The 21,874-nt window shown below is 38.0% G+C and overlaps 3 protein-coding genes and 1 long non-coding RNA gene across 12 annotated transcripts; 2 read left to right on the top strand and 2 right to left on the bottom strand.

The window, feature by feature from the left end:
• Nucleotides 1-36: 36 nt before the first annotated feature.
• Nucleotides 37-8,022, top strand: LOC111262132 (uncharacterized). Of its 4 annotated transcripts, XR_015311828.1 has the most exons (5): nt 37-1,887; nt 2,012-2,101; nt 4,056-4,225; nt 5,316-5,395; nt 7,907-8,022. It is a non-coding gene; the product is annotated as an uncharacterized LOC111262132 (long non-coding RNA). The 4 variants fall into 4 exon arrangements; XR_015311830.1 differs by lacking the exon at nt 4,056-4,225; XR_002681412.2 differs by lacking the exons at nt 4,056-4,225; nt 5,316-5,395 and having other exon boundaries at nt 7,907-8,002.
• LOC111262126 (reticulocalbin-2) lies at nt 7,029-18,297 on the bottom strand. 3 transcript variants are annotated; one of them, XM_022836143.2, is made up of 7 exons: nt 18,210-18,297; nt 17,535-17,802; nt 10,495-10,642; nt 9,251-9,380; nt 8,829-9,006; nt 8,304-8,466; nt 7,029-8,116 (listed from the first exon to the last, which is right to left on the bottom strand). In XM_022836143.2, exons 2-7 carry the CDS (start codon nt 17,704-17,706, stop codon nt 7,954-7,956), a joined length of 954 nt encoding a protein of 317 aa, XP_022691878.1. In that variant the 5' UTR covers nt 17,707-17,802; nt 18,210-18,297; the 3' UTR covers nt 7,029-7,953. The 3 variants fall into 3 exon arrangements, with proteins under 3 accessions (XP_022691878.1, XP_022691877.1, XP_086825092.1); XM_022836142.2 differs by having other exon boundaries at nt 18,127-18,291; XM_086968966.1 differs by having other exon boundaries at nt 17,535-17,675; nt 18,210-18,227.
• Nucleotides 10,649-15,374, bottom strand: LOC111262130 (uncharacterized). Of its 4 annotated transcripts, XR_015311827.1 has the most exons (6): nt 14,799-15,374; nt 14,260-14,366; nt 13,786-13,928; nt 12,125-12,285; nt 11,696-11,793; nt 10,649-11,211 (listed from the first exon to the last, which is right to left on the bottom strand). XR_015311827.1 is itself a non-coding variant. In XM_086968967.1 (5 exons), exons 3-5 carry the CDS (start codon nt 13,850-13,852, stop codon nt 11,125-11,127), a joined length of 315 nt encoding a protein of 104 aa, XP_086825093.1. In that variant the 5' UTR covers nt 13,853-13,928; nt 14,260-14,366; nt 14,799-15,374; the 3' UTR covers nt 10,649-11,124. The 4 variants fall into 4 exon arrangements, 3 of the variants coding, with proteins under 3 accessions (XP_086825093.1, XP_086825094.1, XP_086825095.1); XM_086968967.1 differs by lacking the exon at nt 11,696-11,793; XM_086968969.1 differs by lacking the exon at nt 10,649-11,211 and having other exon boundaries at nt 11,218-11,793; nt 14,799-15,373.
• A 325-nt stretch (nt 18,298-18,622) lies between the features above and the next one.
• On the top strand, nt 18,623-21,854 carry twr (signal peptidase complex catalytic subunit SEC11 homolog C twr). Its single transcript, XM_022836146.2, has 4 exons — nt 18,623-18,858; nt 19,828-19,927; nt 20,018-20,262; nt 20,497-21,854. The coding sequence occupies exons 1-4, from the start codon at nt 18,784-18,786 to the stop codon at nt 20,626-20,628; spliced, it is 552 nt and encodes a 183-aa protein (XP_022691881.1). The 5' UTR covers nt 18,623-18,783; the 3' UTR covers nt 20,629-21,854.
• Nucleotides 21,855-21,874: the final 20 nt, after the last annotated feature.

Below are 21,874 nucleotides of genomic sequence, written 5' to 3'. Positions count from 1 at the left end.
AATCCATTTATACGCGACGTGAAGCGTTTTAGTTATTATTCGAGGTCAGTTTTTTTTAAGGGACTTAATTCATGATTTGTTTAGGGGTGTCAGTACGGTGCACGAATGCGTACTGCATTTTCCCATCATAATCATAGTGAAATATGGCTTGTGTGAATGTAAGTGGTCTTTTAGGCTGCATTGGATTACATTTTTGAGGATGGTTTTAGACTATTATAAAATTACAGTATCCTTTGACTTATAGGTAAAACTTAAGCATTTGCAGGAGCTTACCGAGAAAAACCTACCTTGTACACAAGGTACCTAATAAGTTTTATTCTAATGTTATGACATCATAAGCACGGGTCGTTTTTCATCTAACAAAAACACAGCTCTTTCGCTCAAGCTCTAGAAACAGATTAGCCTAGTACATATTCGCCGTCACTTTGTACGACCTTCTCTTATCTATCAACCAATTCTTTTGCCTTTCCAGGTCTAGTCTTAAGCAACTGGTCTACTCTCCATTTTTAACTGTACGGTCATTCATTTAATTTTCCAATGAGCGGAATAGATGGCAACCCATAGGAGCGTGGTCTGGAGAACATAATGAGTGCAAACGAACTTCATTCTCAAGTTGTTGCACAGCGCGTTTCATAATGTTAACTATGTGTGATGTGGTGTGGTATGGTGTTATATTGGAGAAGGATAACATTGCCTTATCTATTGACTTTTTTTCTATTAGACAGCGTCGCTCAGTCGGTGCAACTGAGCCATGCATAAATCCTTGTTGACCAATACCGCAAATCATAGTCCTTTTTTTTTTTATAACAATTTGGTTCAAGTCGTAGCTTAGGTGTATCTCCCGGAACTAACTGCTCCTTTCAATAGTCAACGACGACTTTGTGCAGAAACGAGTCACTGTGGCTCACTCGGGTGGACGGTTAAGGATAATGCGAAGCCGTATATACGCTTCCTTCGATTTGCATGGAATACTCGATCGGGATGAGATATATCGCCTTAGAACATAGGAAATTCCTTCGAACAGTTTTCTCAATTATGGAATCGTTACCCTAGACGGGACAACTATCGTCAACTACTTCGATAGCTTCGTAACTTCGGACGACGAACTTAGGTGTCGGAAACAAACTTTTTTCTAACATGGAATCTTCATCTTTGAGGCCTCAACTCGAAGTAAATTGTGTCCATTGCACCATGAACTTATAGAAAACAGAAAGGCAAAAGGAACATTAAAAATTGTCCTCACTTGTCCTACAACGAAATATTAAATTCTTATTATATAATGTTGAAATATAAAAAAAATAAACAGAATTAGACAATTTAAATAAAATCTTAAAATGTTTTGGTTATTTGCACTCGCACTCCCATATGTTTGCGTTTAATGCTTATTAAATCAGTAAAATTATCAATAAATATGTTATGTGCAGTCAGAATGGTATTTCAGACACCACTTTTGGTTTTTTATACCTATGCAGCGTATTTTAAATTGGAAATGAAATATTACTTTAGAAGCGTTCTATATCAAAGGCTTGTATATACCCATGCTTGCGTGAATGTATACACTTCAGTGTCAGCTGCAGTTACTACAAACAGAAAGATAACCAGAATGTTAGAGTAATCGAATAAAACTCCATGCTCCGCATAGTTCCGTGGACCAAAGATGCGTCAAATGATTTACTAATTTATTACTGAATAGTTATGCCTGTTTATCAGTTTCGCAAGATAATTCGCAGGAGTTTTCCACTGCATTGAACTAAAGAAAAGTCAGGCAGATTAATTAGGCGAGGGAGAATAAGACATGATGCCTAAGTTGTCTCGATTGTGGTATGAAATAACGCATCGTGTAAATATCTGGCTAAATGGATGTAAAATGTTTGCTTGGGTCAAATTGTATGTGCTTTTTTTTTACCTAATGGAGTCTTTAAGCAAGAAAATTGATTTAAAATAATTAGACACCACGTGCCTATTCAAAAAAAATGACCGTTTCAAATGACCGAAGCGATGACCGTTTCAGAGTCACGTGGAGTCTTCGTTCTGTTCAAACAACGGGTGCACTAAGCGACACCGCCCTTTCTGAAGGATATGACAACAACATCTCAGAAAGGTATGAACATTTTCTTGTTACTTTACGATTTCTTTAGATATTCGTATAAGAATTAAGCTATTCTGGCTCTCTTATTAATGATGATGATAAAAAATATACGTATTTCTTCCCCAATGCGTCAGCTCATCCAGCAGCAGAAAAAAGATCCATAAAGAAGAGGAAATGAAATTTCCCGAATTTCTTTTCTAAAAATATATTGATTTTAGAGCCTTGTCTTCAAGTAAAAGAGCTCAAGCGATTTCGTCAAGTAAAGCCGCTTACTCGTCATAATATGATGACAAAGGAGAGGGCCAAGTGCTTGAATACAATGTGTTATCTAGACAGAGCATCTACGTGTATATCTACGTGTATAAAAAAAAAAAGATTGCGTTTCTAAACAAAAATAGTTCCCAAGGCAGTACCGACTCAATTGCGGAATACTAAAGATTTGCTATACATACAAGTAGCATCACAGTTCGAGATTTTTGTCATAGTAGTTAAGAACAAGTGCCTCATAGAACACTTAAAAGATAGGTTCTGAAAAAAAAGAACTCCGTTGTTTCTAATTTGAATCGTGAGAGCAATAATGGACTTTTCCTTCTTTATGTAGTGTGCACGGTGACGTAGTTCGCTGTGTTTTAAAAAGGCTTCCATAGATATTTTGTTTATTGATTATTCGTTGAAGTTATATGGCTAATGACAGCTCCTCACGAGGATAAACGGGTAATACACTTCGTCTCAAACTCAGTGAATTGGCATGTACCTCACGTTTGTATTTTATAGCTGACACCTTCGCTGATTTGCACTTTTTGGGATAATGATTCATTCGACTGTTTTTTTTTTCGTTTCTATAATTGTAACTTGTAAAAACGGGTTAATCAGGACTAGTATTAATGAAACGAAATTATTTTGTATACAATGATGACCTTAAAAAAGAAACTATATGGAAATCACTTCTTTTAGGAAGTACTAGAGTAAAAACTACAGCAGAAAAAAGGATTCAGAGGACTTGGACGCAGACGCGGATTTTTCGGCACACATCAAAGATTAGAGAAACCGAAGTCATGTGTAAAACATGTCTTCGTGTCTAGATGTACCTCGTGCAACACTTTGGGAAAGTGTTGCACGGAGCTCGGACATGCTGGCTGCAACAAACATAAAAAAAAACAGGCAAACGTGGTGAATACTAACACATCCTTCGATTAATTATGCATCACGGGCAGTATCTATGTAAACATGTGAATATTGTTTCGTAGTTGCGTTTTTAAGCGGCTCTTTGCACGGCCTAACAATACGGCAATAATATGATCTGTTGCTATTACGTAATGCCTAATACGTTTGCGTGATGTTGATCGATGAAACTAAACTTGTTCCAATACACAAGTGTTAAATGTAAATTTGGCAAAAAAATGTATAACGACGTTAACCTGTAGTTATAGCTAAATCTATCACATTAGAGTTAAGCTTTTTTCTTTTCAACCCTAAATCTCTATTTCTTCTTACAAAGAGCTTATTTTTCCTAAGATCCAAACTACGAATGCAGCAGGAAACATATCAACTAATATTTTCGGTCTACTTAACTGCCGTAGGAATTAAGTCTTCCACGATTAATGATTAGTTTGTCAGTAGTGTTAACGATATTCAGACTGACTGATGTACGTTTGTAATACTTTGTTTCGACGTCGACATACTAGTTCTGCGATAGTATACGATGCTAGTATACAACTTTAGCTACAAATTAAGGATAGAGACAAACGATGCGAGAAATGGGCGATCTCAACAAACGCGAAGCAGTTATATCTGCCATGTGTTACAATTGCGAGATGCCTGCCAATTTACTGAACTTGGAAAGAAGTTCGTTAACCACTGAGCAGAACAAAGCAAAGAATTTGAGATATTTGTTGAATTTGTAGTCAGCGAAAATATAAAACTGGAGATCTTGCGCCTGACACTAAATTATTACCTTTTGTTCCAGCAAATGTTGGTGGGGCCCTGCTTAAAAGAACTGTCTTTTTTACATTAAAAGGATTAAAAGCAGCCGAGACTTCTTTCATTCGGGAGCATGATTCTACAGTTATAAAACACCCCGCTAACATTTTAGAGCAAAAAGATCACTAACAGGAGGCCTGCATAATGCTTATTGAGGTACTTCTTGAAAATGCACAAGAGCTAAAACGTTATTAAAGTAACCACAACCCATAATTAGCTAGTTTGTGCCAGGAATCCTACGCTTTCATATTAATCTTCGACGGAAAATGTATAAAAAAAAAGCCTAAAAGTACCATAAGCTGTTCGACCATCAAGTCTTTAGGAGATACCCTGAAAAATTTTTTCATTTGAGTAGCAGTCGGATCAGCCGTTCAGGTCCGTCCAGGTTTCTTAATAGCCTTCTTCAAAAATGTTCCCCAAGTTCAAGAAAACGCACATCGATCATACGACAAAGTGAAGCAAACTTGAATCTATTCAACAGTCTGGCGATGAAACGACGACAAGCTTTGTTTCAAAAAAGTCGCTACTCGCGAGTTAAGTCTTCCCTCCAGGTCCGTACTATACGATAATTCAACGCTTAATAAACCCTATGCGTTATTTGAAATTCTGGCTGACCTGACAGGACAAGCGCCGATAGTAAGTCAGATCATTTCTGAGCAGTGTTAATTCAGCAATATTGACCAGGTTCCCGGTAGGTGGGTTTTCACCAGGCCGACTTTTGCTTTGATTGAACACAAAAATGGAACATCTATGTTAACAGATAGACGCCATTATTATAAATACCACAATTTACCCTAAGTAGTGTTGTCAATGCGTGGTGACGTATGCAACCCCAAAATTAGATTAACTGATATTTAGTTTTAGTCGCCACGTCGTCTATTTCAGAAAAATTATTGAAGCAAACGGCTTGGATTGGTGTTTATGCAATGTGCCATTTTAAAGTTAAACAACAACGCGCTAAGTGACGAAAAAACTCTTCAGTAAGAGCAGAAGGATTACATTTACAAGCAGTTTCATAATGCCAAATCAAATCTCATACAATTATAAGGGAAGAAATAGGCAAAAAAGAAGAAGATATCATCATCAGCATTAAGTACTGGGCTAAGTTAAATCTAAAGAATTATTAAGCATTTATTGACGTTTCTAACAGTTTTAATTAGCCACTTCCCTTCGAGTAAATTAAGTCACTAAAGGAGTCACCCATCAATCGTAACGATTTAGTAATTAACTTGCTTGATGCTTGCAGTCGCTCTGGACTGCATTAACTGGATTTTCAACATCGACCAAACCTCCAAAGTTCCGAGAGCTGCAAAACTTCACAGACAAGTATGTTAGGTATCGTACTAGTACTTATAAGAACAACACGAGGCTCGTATCAATGCAAACATGATACTTCCAATATTTCATCGATTCGATTACAGAATAATTCTACGATCCGTTGTCCCATTAAGCAAAACGAATGCCATGATTGACGCGTTGTAAATTATTCTAACGAAAGATCCTCAATCAGCCTCTAATTACGATAAAAATAAAGACTAACAATGTTGCACAATATTTATAAGGCGCTAAATTAAAACATCGACTAAAATTGAGAAGTATATTTTACGAATTTAACACCTTTATATTACAAGGCATCAAGTTCGTAAAATATAAAAGATGAAGTAATGACCTTAGCTAAGTACCATGCGTTTTATCTGTAAGTTTCAGCAGAAAAATTGATGCTACACCCTAGGATTGTCATTGAAGGATCTTAGTTAAGTCCTGGCAATAGGTTTTTGCGATCTAAGGCAGCTAACAGTTGCCTGAGCTTACACACTTATCTCACCATCGGTGCTCGCTTCTAGTAGTACAAAATGTACGCGACGACGATACTGAAGAGCCCCTGTCACCGGCTAAACGAGGCCATATTCTTATCGATCAGAGAATATTGACTGTATAACTCCAAAGTTTGCTTGGACGATAGACAATGCGTTCGCTTTGCACTGGCAACCTAGCAAAAGCAACTCCAGCATCCGTAATATGCCACCTGCTGATGGTTTTAAGAGCCCTCGTATAATTTGGAACATTTGTGTCCCTTTTCATATCTGCTGTGAAACCTTTATCACCTGCGAAGAACCTCGGCAAAGCATAGAGTTAGCAATCCATGGTATACAAAAATAGCTTAACCGCCTCTATGTACTCTATGAACTCCGGCCAAAGCAGGTCGAATTGTTGAAACCAGCCAGGACGAAAACGCACACGCAGATAGTGCTGTGCAGAAATTTCATCCATTTGGTTGCTATACAATCATTATTATTATTATCGACCAAGAAGCGTTGTGCAGCTCCATCCCTGATTTAATAGGAAAACGACAGAAAATACTAGATTAAATAAATGTTATCTTACAAGGGTTGTTGCAGCATCTACTTCCACAACACTTTAGTGCCTACTTTATACCTAATAGCTAATCATTAATTTTCGTCGAAAATGTACCTCAGACAAACAATGCACTAGACGTAGCTAGTACACTGTAGTTAAGCCAGGAAGAGCAACCAGATCCACAGTATGTTGTATTTGCTATGAGAGTTAGGCGCCGCTAAACATACCGCAAGTCGCACTCATCGCAAATTCTAATTCGAATTGACTGTAAATATAAATGACAAACCAAATTAGACGGTTTCGATTATCTTCTTTGGTCTTCATCTTTCACCAACTTTCAGTCGAACTATGGAACTAACAATGTTAAATGGTGTTTGATATTTTGTTGTCTCATCTTCCGACGCTGTTTAAAATAAAGACCTTCTGATGAGCTTGGTGAGCTTAAGATATTATGAGATTACAGACGATGGTTTGTAACTAATAATGGTCATTGATGGCCGTTAAAAGCGGACCTTAGTAGATTATATAGCTGTCGCTTTGAAAATAATTATTCTTACATTTCATTATAACAAAGATAAGTGAAATAGAACAAAAATACACATTTGGTAATTTTACTATATTTATATCATTCCATAGTATATTTACATAAAATTTCACATTGATATTTACGAGGGCTTCTAAATTCTTTCTCGGTCAGTGGCGGCCATCTGTGGACGCTGGCTATGTTGCTGTTTAACTAAATTTCGTATCCATCCTTAATTATCAAAATATAGAATCCGCGTATTCCAATAAATGATCAACACATGCAACGGGTTAGATGGACGCAGTCAATATGAGATTGCTTTTAAGATTTCATAATTCTATTTTTTCATGTTACACACAAGTAAATTGCTAGGGAGAGACAGTTTATAATGATGTCTTGAAAAATAAGAAGGTACGGGAACCTCAATAGTGTCTTATAAAAAGAAAACTATCGTAAAGAGCTCACAATTTCGAGCAAATGTCTGCCCTGGTACGAGGAACACGTACACGCGTTGTTATGGGACAAGCTACAACCTTTGGCTTAAATTTGATCATATCAAATAACGGTCATTAACACGCATCACAATCAGGGCAAATATTCGTTAATATAAAGAAGCCTATGTACAATCCCCAGTAAAATCATGCATTCACGTTCCTTTTTGTCCAAAGTAGTGCTGGTGACTAAAAGCATCGAAAAATAATGCTTTACGGTGATATGGGACTCGCTTATAAATAAACGAAAAACCGCTCGTTCAATTCTTGGTCCGCAAGTGTCCGCTGCTATCATATTAAAACTGGCAATCCGTGTTATCTTTGTTGTCAAGGTTATTAGGACAGTAAAGTGCACTTTTCGTCTTTAGCCGGCAGAACCTTGCCTGGTCTTCGCCTGCTATTTTAATTTTACAGATCCTCTCCAGCAGTTTCATTATTAGTTTTGCTGCTGTTGCTGCATTTAAGGCGATAAGAAGAGTAATCGGGCAAATTATCAGGAGCATTTCAAGTGTCTACAGCTCATCCTTGAACTTGTGCAAATGCTCTCCATAATCAGTTGCTTCTGAGCCGACGAAGATCTCGTGGTGATCGATGATTTCTTGGATCGAGAGCCTGCCATCCTTGTCACTGTCACTATTCTCCATTAAATGCTCCACTTCTTGATCAGCAATGTCACTGTAATTACCACGGGAGAAAACGAGACAATTGGAATAGGCGTTGTCTGTGCAGGTAATTTTGAGAGAAATGATACAAGTCTTTTTCAAAACGAGCCGAACACTCGTTTTTTTCACTAAAATGACTTAAATGACTCGAGTATCCCATTGGTTACAGCTGGTGCAGACTAAATATTCAAACGTCTTACTTGTTATCAGGAATAATCCAGTGCTTCACTTCAGAAAGATCGAGGTTTCCATCTCGGTTTCGGTCGAGATCGAGCTCAAATCGATCTTTTTCTGTTACCCGAACCTCTTCAGACATCTCCCGCCCACTATCCTCTTTAAGGTATTCCTCCAGGGTTAGTTTTCCTAAACAGCGAAGAATGAAAAGACATCAGAAAAATTAAACGAAGACATTTGGAAGCACGGAAAACCTCAAATTTTATAAGCATAAAATTTGATTTATAACGCAACCCCCTCCCCTCCCCAAAAAAGATATATTGCGTCAGCGAATTATTCAATGAACTGTATATCGGTCTAATATGATATTTTGCATTAATTAATACTTATCACATTGACCGTCATGAAATTTTTATTCTGTAAAAAGTCATCTATTTCTATCTACGTCTTTTTTCTAGAGCTACAATAATTATCTATCTGAACAGTGTAAAGTGTATAGTTGCAGTTTATTAATACCACAGGAGCACGTTTGTAATTAATGTTTTATTTACCATCTTTGTTGGTATCTTTTCTTCGCATTGTGTGATTTACGAGTAGCATATGCATTTTCGAGAACTCATGTGGATGTGAAAATGCAGGAAACTCTTCTTTACTTAAAAGTCCGTCACGATCGTCGTCAGCTAAAGCAAACAATTCCCGGTCCTCTTCGAGCATTCGCGGTACGTCCTCCTGAAATGGAATACCATATCGATGGAGATATACTAAAGGTTACTACTCCTCTCATAATATCTGTTTATTTGGTTAATTTTCACAATTTTCTAATACATTATTTCCATTTTCGACTAACAAATATGCCAGTTTCTTTTATGCTTAAATATGCCAATTAATTCCCAAATAATTTCTGTGTCCATTCATAGCAAACCCAACAAAAACAAAATGGGACACCCTCCTTCCTAATGCGCGTAGGACCTACCTCATGATGCTCATGGAGAATACTGCCTTCACCGAAATTTTCAGCAAAATGTTCCTCCCAGGAGACCTTGCCATCTTTATTTCGATCTTCATCTTCGAAACGTTCAAGCGATTCCTCGCGTGTCAACATGCTGCCGTAGTAAAAGCACGAGTAAATAATTTTGACTAGGAAACATTTTTTCCTCACAGAAATAATTTCGATAAGCTCAAGGAACCACATCGGTATGGAGGGCCAAACGGAAACGCCACATAATGCAAGGAGATCAACTTTGCAAAAAGTACCGAAATTTCGGGAATAATCTTTGCACTTAATTCCTAAAATTGTCTCACAAGGAAAATCTGTCAAATTCATGACTTCGTATCAACGTTGCCGGACTGATGTCGCAGATACCGGTAATAATTTTTAGAGCTTACATAAAGTAGGCCCAACATATTTTTCTTGGCTATATTCAGGAAATGTAGATATAATCAATAGTGTTCAATGTAATTTAAAAGTTCGGTGTATCCACTTACACCAGACTCGTTCACGAAACATCAATGTCAAGGACATCTACATACTGTAAGATGTGTCGGAACAACAAAAAAATGTTTCCTAAATTAATAAATTATCACCCCTCAGTTTCTATGGCTCACGCATATAGCGATCGCCAAGAAAGCTATGTTTTCGGTGAAGACTTATTACCATACCAGTTTAATAGACTCAAAATAGGTACTACCACGTTTAACTAATCTACCTACCATTCTTTTCGAATAATCATAAAATATCTGAACTTAAACTTCCAAAATTTTAGAACTTTTCGAACAAACGCATTTAGGACACTAATATTCCTTTTTTTTTACTGTTACCTGTGGCACCTAGAGAGATCTCAGTCTAAAGTAGATAGTCAAGTTACGAGTAGCAAAAATGCCTAAAGTGGCAAATTTAGCAAATATGGGCTCAGAGAAAATATGTCAGAGAACAAAAAGTCATAAGAAACACACAGGCATACTAATATCCATATATCCATTCATATGTGCATTAAGTATACGAATCTATAACTATTAGAATTATCAATCTATTGTGATGGAGTATGCATGATTTCGTCAGCACTTTTATGTATAAGAAATTGTCGTATTGCTTATGGATGAGACTACGCACGATAAATCACAAGAATGCTCATAATCTAACTACTAGTACACTAAAATATATAATAAACAATAGTGTAGATAGAAAAATCGTTTCGCATAACTAAGGGATACACTCACTCGAAGGAATTGAGAATCCATTTGGAAAGTTCTGCCTTTTCAACATAGCCATCTTGGTTACTATCCATACGTTTTGCTATACCCCTAAGCCGTCGTCTCGCTTCCTCAGGGGGTAAATCTTCAAACTCTTCCGCAGCATCCTTGCTACCTGTAACAGCCACAGGCCACCGTTCGAAATAGAATCTAATGATTAGACGGATTTGATGAACAAAGGAGGTATGTCTAAAACATTACAGAGCTTATTAAGCCATTTAATAATAACGGCTCAGTATGGTCCGTTGCTTCGGTAATTATATTTGTGAAAAAACATTCAAAAAGGCAGTTCTGTATTAAAAACTTTATTAACTGAGTTTTAGGGAGCACAACTTTCGTCCTGGATAATGCTTTGAGCGCAAAACTGACATGAGTAAATAATAACAATGATAGAGTAGATCCTATCCCATACATTCCAATAACGACAGCGCTTTGAAGGTACAAGTTTTTGGCTTTACACTTGTCGCTAGCTTGAGCGCCACAATGTGATGCAGAAAGCATATGGCAATAAAAAGCTGCTATAGTATTTGGTGTGTACAAGAAAACGTTGTTAACCTAGTAAATCTTACAAAACACTCTTAAGCATATACTCTGAACCTAAACTCTGCTCGCGAGGGTGCCCCCAGTCATTCTGAACCGGCAGAACGGACTTGAGAGATCCGATACGACTGCCATCATCCATACCTGCAAGCGTTTCATAGTGATTTGTGACCTCTTCCAGTGACAGGCGCATCTTGTATTTATGTTGTTAAACTAGACATGGCACCGATATGTTTTGCCCTGGTAAAAGACTTGGGAATTTTTCATGCTTTCCAAGCCGTGTGTATAGCTTAATATAATGTTACCTTCGCAGTTAACAAATCAACAAATCATACATATGGCAAACGCTCGACACGCCCTGACACACTTAGGATTTAACTAGCGGTGGTCTGTACATGATTACTAAACATAGCTCCACATGTATGTATACATATAACAAAAGCCCTTATGATACATCCTTAAGTCAATAGTCTTTGATATAAATAAAATATTAGACATCTATATAAAGCTAAGTTACTAAGAGCTAGATTTTAAACAATTCACAAATCAACCGTAACTCAAACAACAACCGGCTAAGCAATACCCGTAAGAGGCCGTCTTTTTGTCGATGCACAGTCTTAACCTTTACCTATCGAAGTGGGCCTAGCTAGTTTTTGTCTAGCTGCATCAAACGGGTTGGTTTTTCTAAACGCAAAATGTTCGATCATCAGTACATGGTTGGCATCTCTGAAACAATTAGGTCATGACTAGGGTCATTTGGTATTCTCTTACAGTACTGCTGGCTACACATCCAGAGATAACTGTGCTTGCATTTGAGGATCCGAAATCTGTATAAGACCGTGAAATAATTAAAATATTTCGTACTGAAAATATGAACGATCAGTGAACAAAATGGGCTCAATATGTTGTCTCTACAAATCATATTTTCCCCGTTTTGTCCGTAACCAGATAATACGCCGCATAAGTTAAACTGGATATCGTTAATCAAACAACTAGCCGTAACGATACGTTTATCCTGTGGCGCTGTTTGAAAGAGTACTGGCGATCCTATACCTACCAGCACTTGGTCTTCTGTGTTAACATTCAGACTGATGTCGCCAGTACACACTTCGGAGTTAGCAGTGTTGTTCTTGTTGTTGCTGTTATTGTCATAGCAGCTCACTGTCTCTGCTGTTGTTGTGTGCACTTCCGATAAATCACGTTTCGACAGCCGTAAAACTATAAAATGGAGTAAGGCAATAAACTGTAAGCAGACCCCTCAAATGCAGTGAGTGAAATTAGAATCGCCGAACTTTCTTGCCAATTTGCCTGCTACAACAAGCTCGTATCATTGAGTACTTAGAACTTTTCGTTTTACATAATATAAGACTTGCAACCATTGTTATCATTAGCAGTACAAATAACACTTTTACACTAATGAACGAGGAGAACTGGTATAGTGTATGGTAAAATGTCAGTATTCTACCTTTCGACTCGGTACATATTCTGGTTTCTAGCATGCTCATATTGACGCAAAAAAAACCTTGGTGCTTTATAAACAAATGCACAGCAGGCGTACACCTTTCCACAAGGTAGCAAACTATCTGTCAACCAACGTTTGTACACAGCATTTGAAGGCAGTCTGTCGAGAGCACGAAGTGTGGGCCCCAGACAAAATGAAATATTCATTAACCATCTACGAACGGATGCTAGATATGAGAGAATTCTTTTGGCGTAGTATAGAGGTAATGGAAGCACATAAATCTGCAAACGCTTCTTCTCGCAGGCATTTTTTAATATGACATGGTTAAGATTAGAATTAAAAACAGCTTTATTCACAAAAAGAGGCAGTGTATGGCATATAGAACAAGTACTATTATACGCTTAATTGAAGAAGAAACTAGCCATGCCGCGTTCGCGTAGCTATTTCTCAACAATTTTACGCAACGGCCCTAAGAACTACGTTATATTTGTTACAAAGATTATTTACATGATACATACGAACGCTCTTGACTTTTTGTGAAAAGATGTACGGCTAAAACTCATAGCTTCACCCGATACCAAATTAATATGTTGGCATTTCGATTTGTAGACTTAAAGAACTAAAATGTGCATCAGGATTGGACCCACAATTTTGACGTTCTCATTATATCTGATGTCAGATCTCCTCATTCTTTAGTCCAAAATTGTCTATTATGCTCCACGTGGAACTAGAGCGATTGACTTCTAAATAAATGGATGACTATAACGTTAAGAGAATACCGAGTTCTAATACGCATGTCAAAATTTTTGACATGTCTCAAACTGACTCGCACCCAACTGTATGTCTTACTTAAAAACATTGGTCATCAGAGGCTACATACACTAAAACATCCCTGCCGGGGTCAATACTTGTTCCATTAAATAGCTACTATAGGTTTGAGAGGGCGCTTTTATTATTTATGCGAAGCGTATACTAGCAGTCTACCTAGACATAGCAGCAAGATGAGCAATCGAGCTATAGACCTTTTTTTTTTACATCAACAAACTGCATCACAGTGCAGTTAGACCTGCGTGGTTAATAAAGTATTCAATCAAAGTTCGATCATTCGATCAAAGTCAATCTAATTATTTAGACCGACCTTTATCTAATGGTGCCGCTATAGCATTCTTATGACTGGAGGCACTCGTGGGTAGTTGAGGTTGTGCTTGAACGTGCCGTGGGAGACGTCGAAGAGCTTACATAGATCAAGTCTGTACCTGTAATGATCAGTGCGACTAGAAAGAGCGCACCGACGAAGCCCAGCGTACCAGCGACGTGCAACATTTTTATCACGCCGATCCTTAGAGCAATAGCTGTTGTTGTCCAAGACTACGAATACCAACTGCTTTTTTCGCATCCACTGTAAAAACACAAAACGCGTTCGATAATAGACGCAAACGAGCGAACTCTGTAGAGACTAAACTCACATATGACTCGTCACCAGCCGTGCAGCCACTTTTTTCGTTACCACTCCTAAGCATTACTAACAATGGACTATGAAGCTGAACGTTCGTACTGAATATGCAGCACTAGCGACGATTCTGGCAGCACTAACGGTCGGGTCTAAAAACCTCGCTATTCCACATGTAGCTGTTTATAAACGGTTCTGTAAAACATGCACATTCTACGGACGGTAAGGAGGATGTCTACTCAGGCAAGTCTTAGCCGCAAGCCGATTTTCAGGAACGAACCTGTGTGAGACTTTACACTGTAGTGCCTTTTCCATTCACACAAGTACTGGGTAACTGCCTTCCAAGGAACTGAGAAGCAATAAAACAGCTCAGAAAAAGCAAAATCACTGCAGACAAAGGAGCACATTTTTAGTAGTAACACTTATAAGCAACTAACGAAACAGCACAACAAGCGTCTAAAAACTCTGAAATCGCGGGAAAGGAGTAAAGCTAAAAACATTTACATACACAAAAATATATATTGTCTTCGACAATTTTATGTCGCAAAAATAACGTAGTGAGCTGTTATATGTCGAAACTTATATTATATAGCAATTAACGCCTAACATTGAACGTTACGCTGGCACCAAAGCGTTATTTTATCATATGATGAGAAACGGTGAAGCAAAAATGTATTTTGGCATCATCTGCTATTTACATTCTTAGGCAGGTGCACACAAATGGAAGCATACTTAACTATTGGTAGATAGTATTATAACAATAAACAGTTGATTAGTATACTGCAAGATGTTTACCGAAGGTTTGTCATAACCACTTACAAGATGTACAATATGTCTTTGGTCACATCCAGCTTTCACTGTAGTTCACTTAAGCAAATGCAACCTAACAACTGACAATTATATAAAAATCTAAATAAAAAGGGTATCAACCACGTCTGCAAAAGTAACCAAAATTAACGTGTTTGCTTAATTGAGGTTATGCTCGCACGGTACTCAATAATCATTATTAGGATGAATAATATTAGGATAAGAAGGATAACGTGAAATTGATTTTTGAACATTTGGTGATTGAATGATCCATTTATAAAAAATGTGAAACAACGTATTCGACAACAGTATTACGTATTCATCAGATTAAGCAGATAATTTTAGTACGGTGCTCTTTTCCGGCAGTGCGACTTTTGCATTATATAAACACTTATATTATCATTGCTTGATTAATAGGTTGTTTGCACACTTTATCGATGCACATTTGTGTTACATAACATCAGTGCGTATGTCGCATAATTTGTTGTAAGCCGTTCGATCTACAGAGAGACGAATGAATGAATTGAGAATGGACTTTACGCACCGCACGCCCTAAACATAAATGATATTGATGATCTACAAATAGAAAATGAAGCGGACGAAAAGTGGAGAGCGCGGTAAGCGGTACGACAAGCGGCATATGCCGATGTTTAATCTCTAGTCAATGCTCGCGTAGCCTAGGGAGTCATAGCCTTCGTGTACTAGAGTACAATCCAGCCTTGTTTTGCTCTAAGTGCCCGGATATTCAAAATGTATATCAAAATGATAATTATCGTTTTATCATCAATTAGATATGCTTTCAACACAGGTTGCAAACATACACTAAATTTGCATCTGATGGGACGTCTTAGGTCAGCTGGCTCATTAATCACTTGTCAAGAATATTACAACAAACAATAAAATCAATTTGCTGACTGAATATAAAAGAAACAGTGCAGCTAATTCCGCGATCTTTAACCACCTCTATTTCGCATAAGATCCTGTGTTCCACACGGTAATCTATTCACCTCTGATGCCTAGCAAAATAAAGCTTCCGCGGTTACTATTTAGATTAAACATGTAAGCTTCATGGTTGTTGACTAGTGCAAGAACATACCCAGAGTGCTTAGCAAAGTTTCATAATCCCTACTATCTGCGGATTACCAGTTTTATATCGCCAGCATAAATCCTTCCATTGCATTATATAATGTTCAGCTGGCTCTTTCGAGACGCCCATAAAAAAATCATGCTGTGTTTTTATGGGAAAGCTGATAATAATTTCTCTTGTTGCAAGTTCTTAGCCTTTTGATACACTTGATAATTCCCGCTAATTTCGGTGTGATTGCTGACTTTAGCACAAATGGTTTATACATATCTCCGTAGAGAGTAACTCTTTACCTCCAAATAATCTAATATGGACACTACTGGTGCAATGTCTGTACACTGATGCATTATGTGTGTCATGGAGCTACTAAAAGCAATATATATCCATAGTCAAATCCTGCCTCATTATGTGCAGGCAAAGATTAACTCCAATTATCATTTCTGCATATTCCCTCGCCACAACTACCATAAACACCCCACCTGTTTAAACAGACAACGGTTTATATCTATATTTAATAATTTAAAGGTCAGACTCATCCAGAAAACAAATAAGTTGTTTGTCATAAGAGTAACTAATGCAGTATCAACAATGATCAATTATGAAAATTCATTTCTTAATCGTTTCTCAATGCACATACCAGGTGGCGTGATGATGATGGCCTAGTGCCTAGATTATCGCCGCACTACAAGAGATGAAAGTAGCGAAGCCTTCAAGCAAATGTAGCGGCTGCAGTGGATGGCCCACTGAGGGTCCATCAAAATTCTAGTCAAGACATTGCACAAAAAATGTTGGCTTGTATACATATTGTCAAGAGTTTTTCGTAACATTGAAAACCAAATTGACGTATGTTAGGTAGACAATTTGGCAAAATCATACAGGAAAAGGGTAAAACTTGGTAAATTTTATAGTTTTGATGTGGATAGATTAGTTGAGTAAACTAATACAATCCACACAGGCCAAGTACTTTTGACAAAAATGTGCGTATTCTCACCTTCCACAAGTCAATCTTACGTTTTTCTTTGTATACTGATCGTGAGGTAAAAGCCAAAAATGAAAAACTGCCGTTGGAGCACGAAAAAGATTCGATAACTTTGATAGAACCTACAAAAGCAACATGGAACCAAGAACATTTTAATCCCCTTCGCTGATAGGTTTATTTACCTATATCATATTCTAAACTGTCCGCAGTGATCGCGCGTTTGCGGGACGTTATTTAAAAGAATGATTACAAAAGAATCGCTGGCGCGCAGTAGAAGCTGTGATTATTTCGTACTTTGGTGTCCAAGACGGCGACTGACTTGAAAGGGCTTGTCTCAGCTATTCAGTTGTCGAAGTCACAACTACCCGTAAAAATGGCTAAAGATATCAGGATAAAAAATGCTGAAAGTGTGATTGAACAAGTTTTATTTTGTCTCTGGGACTTTATTCATCATATCAACTTATTATGATCTTATACTATATATATCAACTTATTATGATAGACGAATATCTAACAGACGAAAACGACAGCAGCATTGACAGCGAATTGCCTCTGATTGCAGACTAGGCTTCAATAGCAGTGACAGCTACGAGAACAACAATTGAAAGTGCACTGTCGAGGGCACACCCTAACTAACATTTCGATGAAAAATTAAATTCGATAATTAGTTACTGAGCTCACTCACCTAGTATAGCCTGGTGATCAAATTCGTGTTCGCTGCCTTCATGATGGTTAACAGCGCCATTGTCAACTCTCTCATGATGGAGGTCCTCGAATCTCGACGCCTTTCCCTCATGAAGGCTGCACATAGCCAGCAGTATTAGTGCTAAAAAATAAACGGTATCTTTTCGGCCCATTGTTTGTTGAACACTTATGACACCTCCACTAATTGCCTTCAACCGGAAATGCGCTTCGTCGTTACCGGTTATAGCTTTACACCTAAATCTCAGTTACTGAAATGCACCGTGAACAGCATATGTACAAGCACCTACTATCAAATCGACACCAGACAACTGACTTTCAGCATGGAGATCTTCTCTCGAGTCGGCCTTCGCGTTTATCGCCCACTATAACATGATGTACGCACTACCGACGAGTGTCTTATATCTCTTAGAGAGAAGCCACTGTTAAGCTGCTAAATAAAGGGCACGAAGAGCAACTAGAGGTACTACAAAGCAAAAAAAGAAATACAAGAATAGAGGGCGCGTCGGACGTAAACAAACGTGCCACGGTTTGTCGATTTTGGACTAGAGCCGGCGATCGTCCCTCTGTCTTACCTCCTACAAGAGCTATTACTGAGACTATTCCTTTGTGAGATTTTTACGCAACACTTTTCTCTCATACACACGCAGACACGCACTTTCTTATCTTTGAGGAAGCAGCCGCAGAAGCAGTCAGTTAGTTCTCAGATCAGCTAACAATGATCGTGCTCGCCAGCTGAACGGAGAATGCAAAAGAACGAAGTGATATTTAAATCTGCCCGGGCGTACAAATGCAGAAGGCAGCTCCAGTTTGACAACCACCGCGAGAAGTATGTGTGCAAACGGTCGCTGCCAAGGCTGAAAACGCACAAACAACAACGTTAAAAAGGACCGATAATAGTGGTGGTTCGATGTAAATGAAGTTATTTCGGGGCAAATACTTCTAAATGAAAGTTAAATTGTTATGACAATGTAAGGTATTTTGCCCCAGTAAGCGAACTTAATTCACAACCGGGAAAATAATGAGTCGGTGAGAGAGGACGAGTGCAACTCCAGAGATCTGTTCGAATTGGCTAGTCAGGCATGGAGCGCACCATCTTGAACATTTGACGTGTTCGCAAAGCCGAGCAGAAGGAACAGCCGGTTGTTTAACATTACGTAGAAGAATTCAGTAGGATATATTGAAAACGGTGTTAATACTTCTATCGTTTGAATCTCGTCGACAGCATCAAAATGTCCTCGGTTTTACGGCTACTCGGTGTTTCGGATGAAATCAAACGGATGAGCTTCCGTCAAATATCGTTCCAAGTGAGATTCAGACCTGCCCTACATATGCAAACCTAGTTATATTTAGAAAATAAATTCCTAAAATACAGATAGAATGATAACAGCTAGTGGTACCATTGTGGTTCTGTCAGGAGAAAAGTAGAATGCTGACGACATTTGGACGCTGTCAAGAAGTTTTCTATGGTTGACACAGAAATCTTACGGAAATTCTAGATTAACATTATAGTAGCAGATGGCTGCTGGAAAATCATATTCACGAGGATATTCTCATTTAATATGATCTACTTTCAGTTCAATAGTTAGATGACGAAGTTATATTCGACTGCTTTATCACCTCTTTCTGTTTGTCTCTCATATTATTTATAACATTGTCGCACTAACTGTGCAGCGAGTTTATAACTGACACACCTAGTTGTCGAGAGTCCAATAAATAAAACGTGCTTACGACGAATAAAAATATAAATTCATCATCCCCAATAATTCTTCATTGATTAGAAGAACGTTGTTTCGATTTTTTTTATGAACCGAAAATTAAAAAATAAAGGTAAATGATCCTGCCATACCTGTGATCCATTTACCCACACTGGAACCTGTAAGACACGCGTAGTATGTATGTGTAAATAAATACGAAAAGGATCTTGGATATCATAAGCATATACCTCTCTCCGAAAAAGAACACTTGAATATTATTTCATGTCAAGAGATGAGCACCTGTCTATGTTTCAAAGATGTGAGGGAATAGCGTTAGGGTTTGCACTCAGCAAAAGAAAAGAAAAGCATACATGAAATGCCCTTTATAGATATATGGGTAGCAGTATGGCTATCTACGCTTTTCCACAGATTTAACGAAGAAATTTGATGATCAGTATTGGCGTATGTTTTTATTGCACGATCGATTATTTACTAGATACGTGATAGGTATCGCGCGCAATATCTCCGAATTTTTATAGCTAAATATGACTAAGTTGCTTTTCTCACTATGAACATCAGGTGTTAAACTTTGCTATGATCGTTTCATCTGCGTTGATGATCTGGAAAGGTTTAATGGTTCTTACGGGAAGTGGGTCACCAATCGTCGTTGTTCTTTCAGGTAAGGAGAGTTGCAAAAGATGCTAGCCACAAAAATCTTTCAACGATTACTTTCTTCGCACGCTGACCTATTGTGACATTACAATTACAGGTTCAATGGAACCCGCGTTCCATCGGGGAGATCTTTTATTTTTAACAAATTACGAATCAGATCCAATACAGATTGGAGACATCGTTGTGTTCAAGATTGAGGGTAGGGACATCCCTATTGTACATCGCGTGATCAAATTACATCAAAGAGAAGACGGGAAAATGAAAATACTAACAAAAGGCGACAACAATTCAGTGAATGATCGAGGCTTGTACGCGCCCGGACAATTTTGGCTCGATCGAAAGGTTCGTTTTAACATTTTCGACAGTTAACACTTCGCAATTTTTACTAACCCTACTGGAATGTTTTTCTATTTTTAACTGCCGAGTATAACTATGTTTGAAGAGCAGTTATGTAAAATTTTTCAAACACTTGCTGCATTAGTCCTGCAAGAAAAAGATAGCTGAAAACATATCTGTTGGCTTCTCCTTGTCGTACCATGAACATTAATGAAATTGCACTATGCGTTCAATTTTCAGGATATTGTTGGCAGAGCGAGAGGTTTCGTGCCGTACGTTGGATGGCTTACAATTTGTATGAACGACTTCCCCAAGCTAAAATACGCCGTACTCGCTACACTTGGATTGTTCGTAGTCCTTCGAAGAGAGTGACCTTTGTTTTTGTAGGTCACGCAGCATAATCAACAAAAGCAACATAAATTCCATAACAACCATTTTTAAGAAACGTTGCTGAAGATGACAAGGACTCGATGGCAGATCTGGTGGTCATGAAGCGGACTCAAAAGTGCAGTCGAGCTACATTTATTATTAATTTATAATTTTTCTTATAATAGTAATTATGGTACGCGAGTCGCTGAACCCGCGGCGTCATACATCAAATGTGCGTGACGATACAGAGTGCGGCACATGACGAGAGTCTGTATGGTGTGCATGCATGTGTGCAAACAGTGTGTATTAAATACTGTAACTTCCATTTGAAGGATAACGCGCTCAACGCAGTAATTGATTGATGAAAACTAGGCTTCGTATAAACGTCGGTATAATACGACGAAATTGGCTGACTAGCGCACAGATTCGATGGTGGAGACAAACGTATTTTAGCCAAAATGAAAATAAAAATAACGATAGTGGCTTTGTGATCAAACTATGTTTGGTTTGAAACTTATTATCGGGAAATCGATGTCGAAGAAACGTTGCGAGTGGAGCTGAACTGTGTTTTGTCTGGTAGCTGAAAGAGGAGGTAGTTTTTAGAACGGAAACTGTCTGAAAGAATAATAATGCATGAAAACGTTCAGCGGACGACAAATGAATATTTACGAACGGATGCAGGAGGATGTTCGTACATGGAGGAAAGTGAGTTTAAAAAAGGGGTAGGGGCTAATAAAGGATGTGACTGAAGCGGGCTATAACGATTGGTGCCTATTGTTGGTTGTACAGCTATTGGGATTAACTTGACGGAGTTTAGGTCTCGTTAGACGAATGGTAACAACATGCCGCTTTCGCTGGCGGGACGAGAAAATGACGAGACCCTATTTCCTGTTGAGTATACGAAACCAGAAATGATAGGTATAAGTGATTACGATGAACATCAAGAGCAACACAATAACGATAAAGACATGAAAATACATGATAGTTAGAGAAAAAAATGGAGTGGTATAAAACGCATATGAAGGTTTCATGTCCGTTCTCCTTTATACGAACCCTTTATTAGAACCTACTGATAATGCCTACATAGGGATGAGTGGAAACTGCTACTGAAATTAAAAAAAAACAAGAGGACTACCTATAACTATTCACAGAGCTATGATTATTGTTGTTCCAATGCATCAAAAAGATGTAATTAAATAAAATGCTAATGTTCCAATGAGAAAGTTTAATCCTTTTGGGACTACTTTCA

Source organism: Varroa jacobsoni, unplaced genomic scaffold (genome assembly GCF_002532875.2).
Source record: "Varroa jacobsoni isolate VJ856 unplaced genomic scaffold, vjacob_1.0 scaffold_629, whole genome shotgun sequence".
In the NCBI taxonomy this organism is placed as follows: Eukaryota; Metazoa; Arthropoda; class Arachnida; order Mesostigmata; family Varroidae; genus Varroa; species Varroa jacobsoni.
This window is presented reverse-complemented; position numbering and strand designations above follow the sequence as displayed.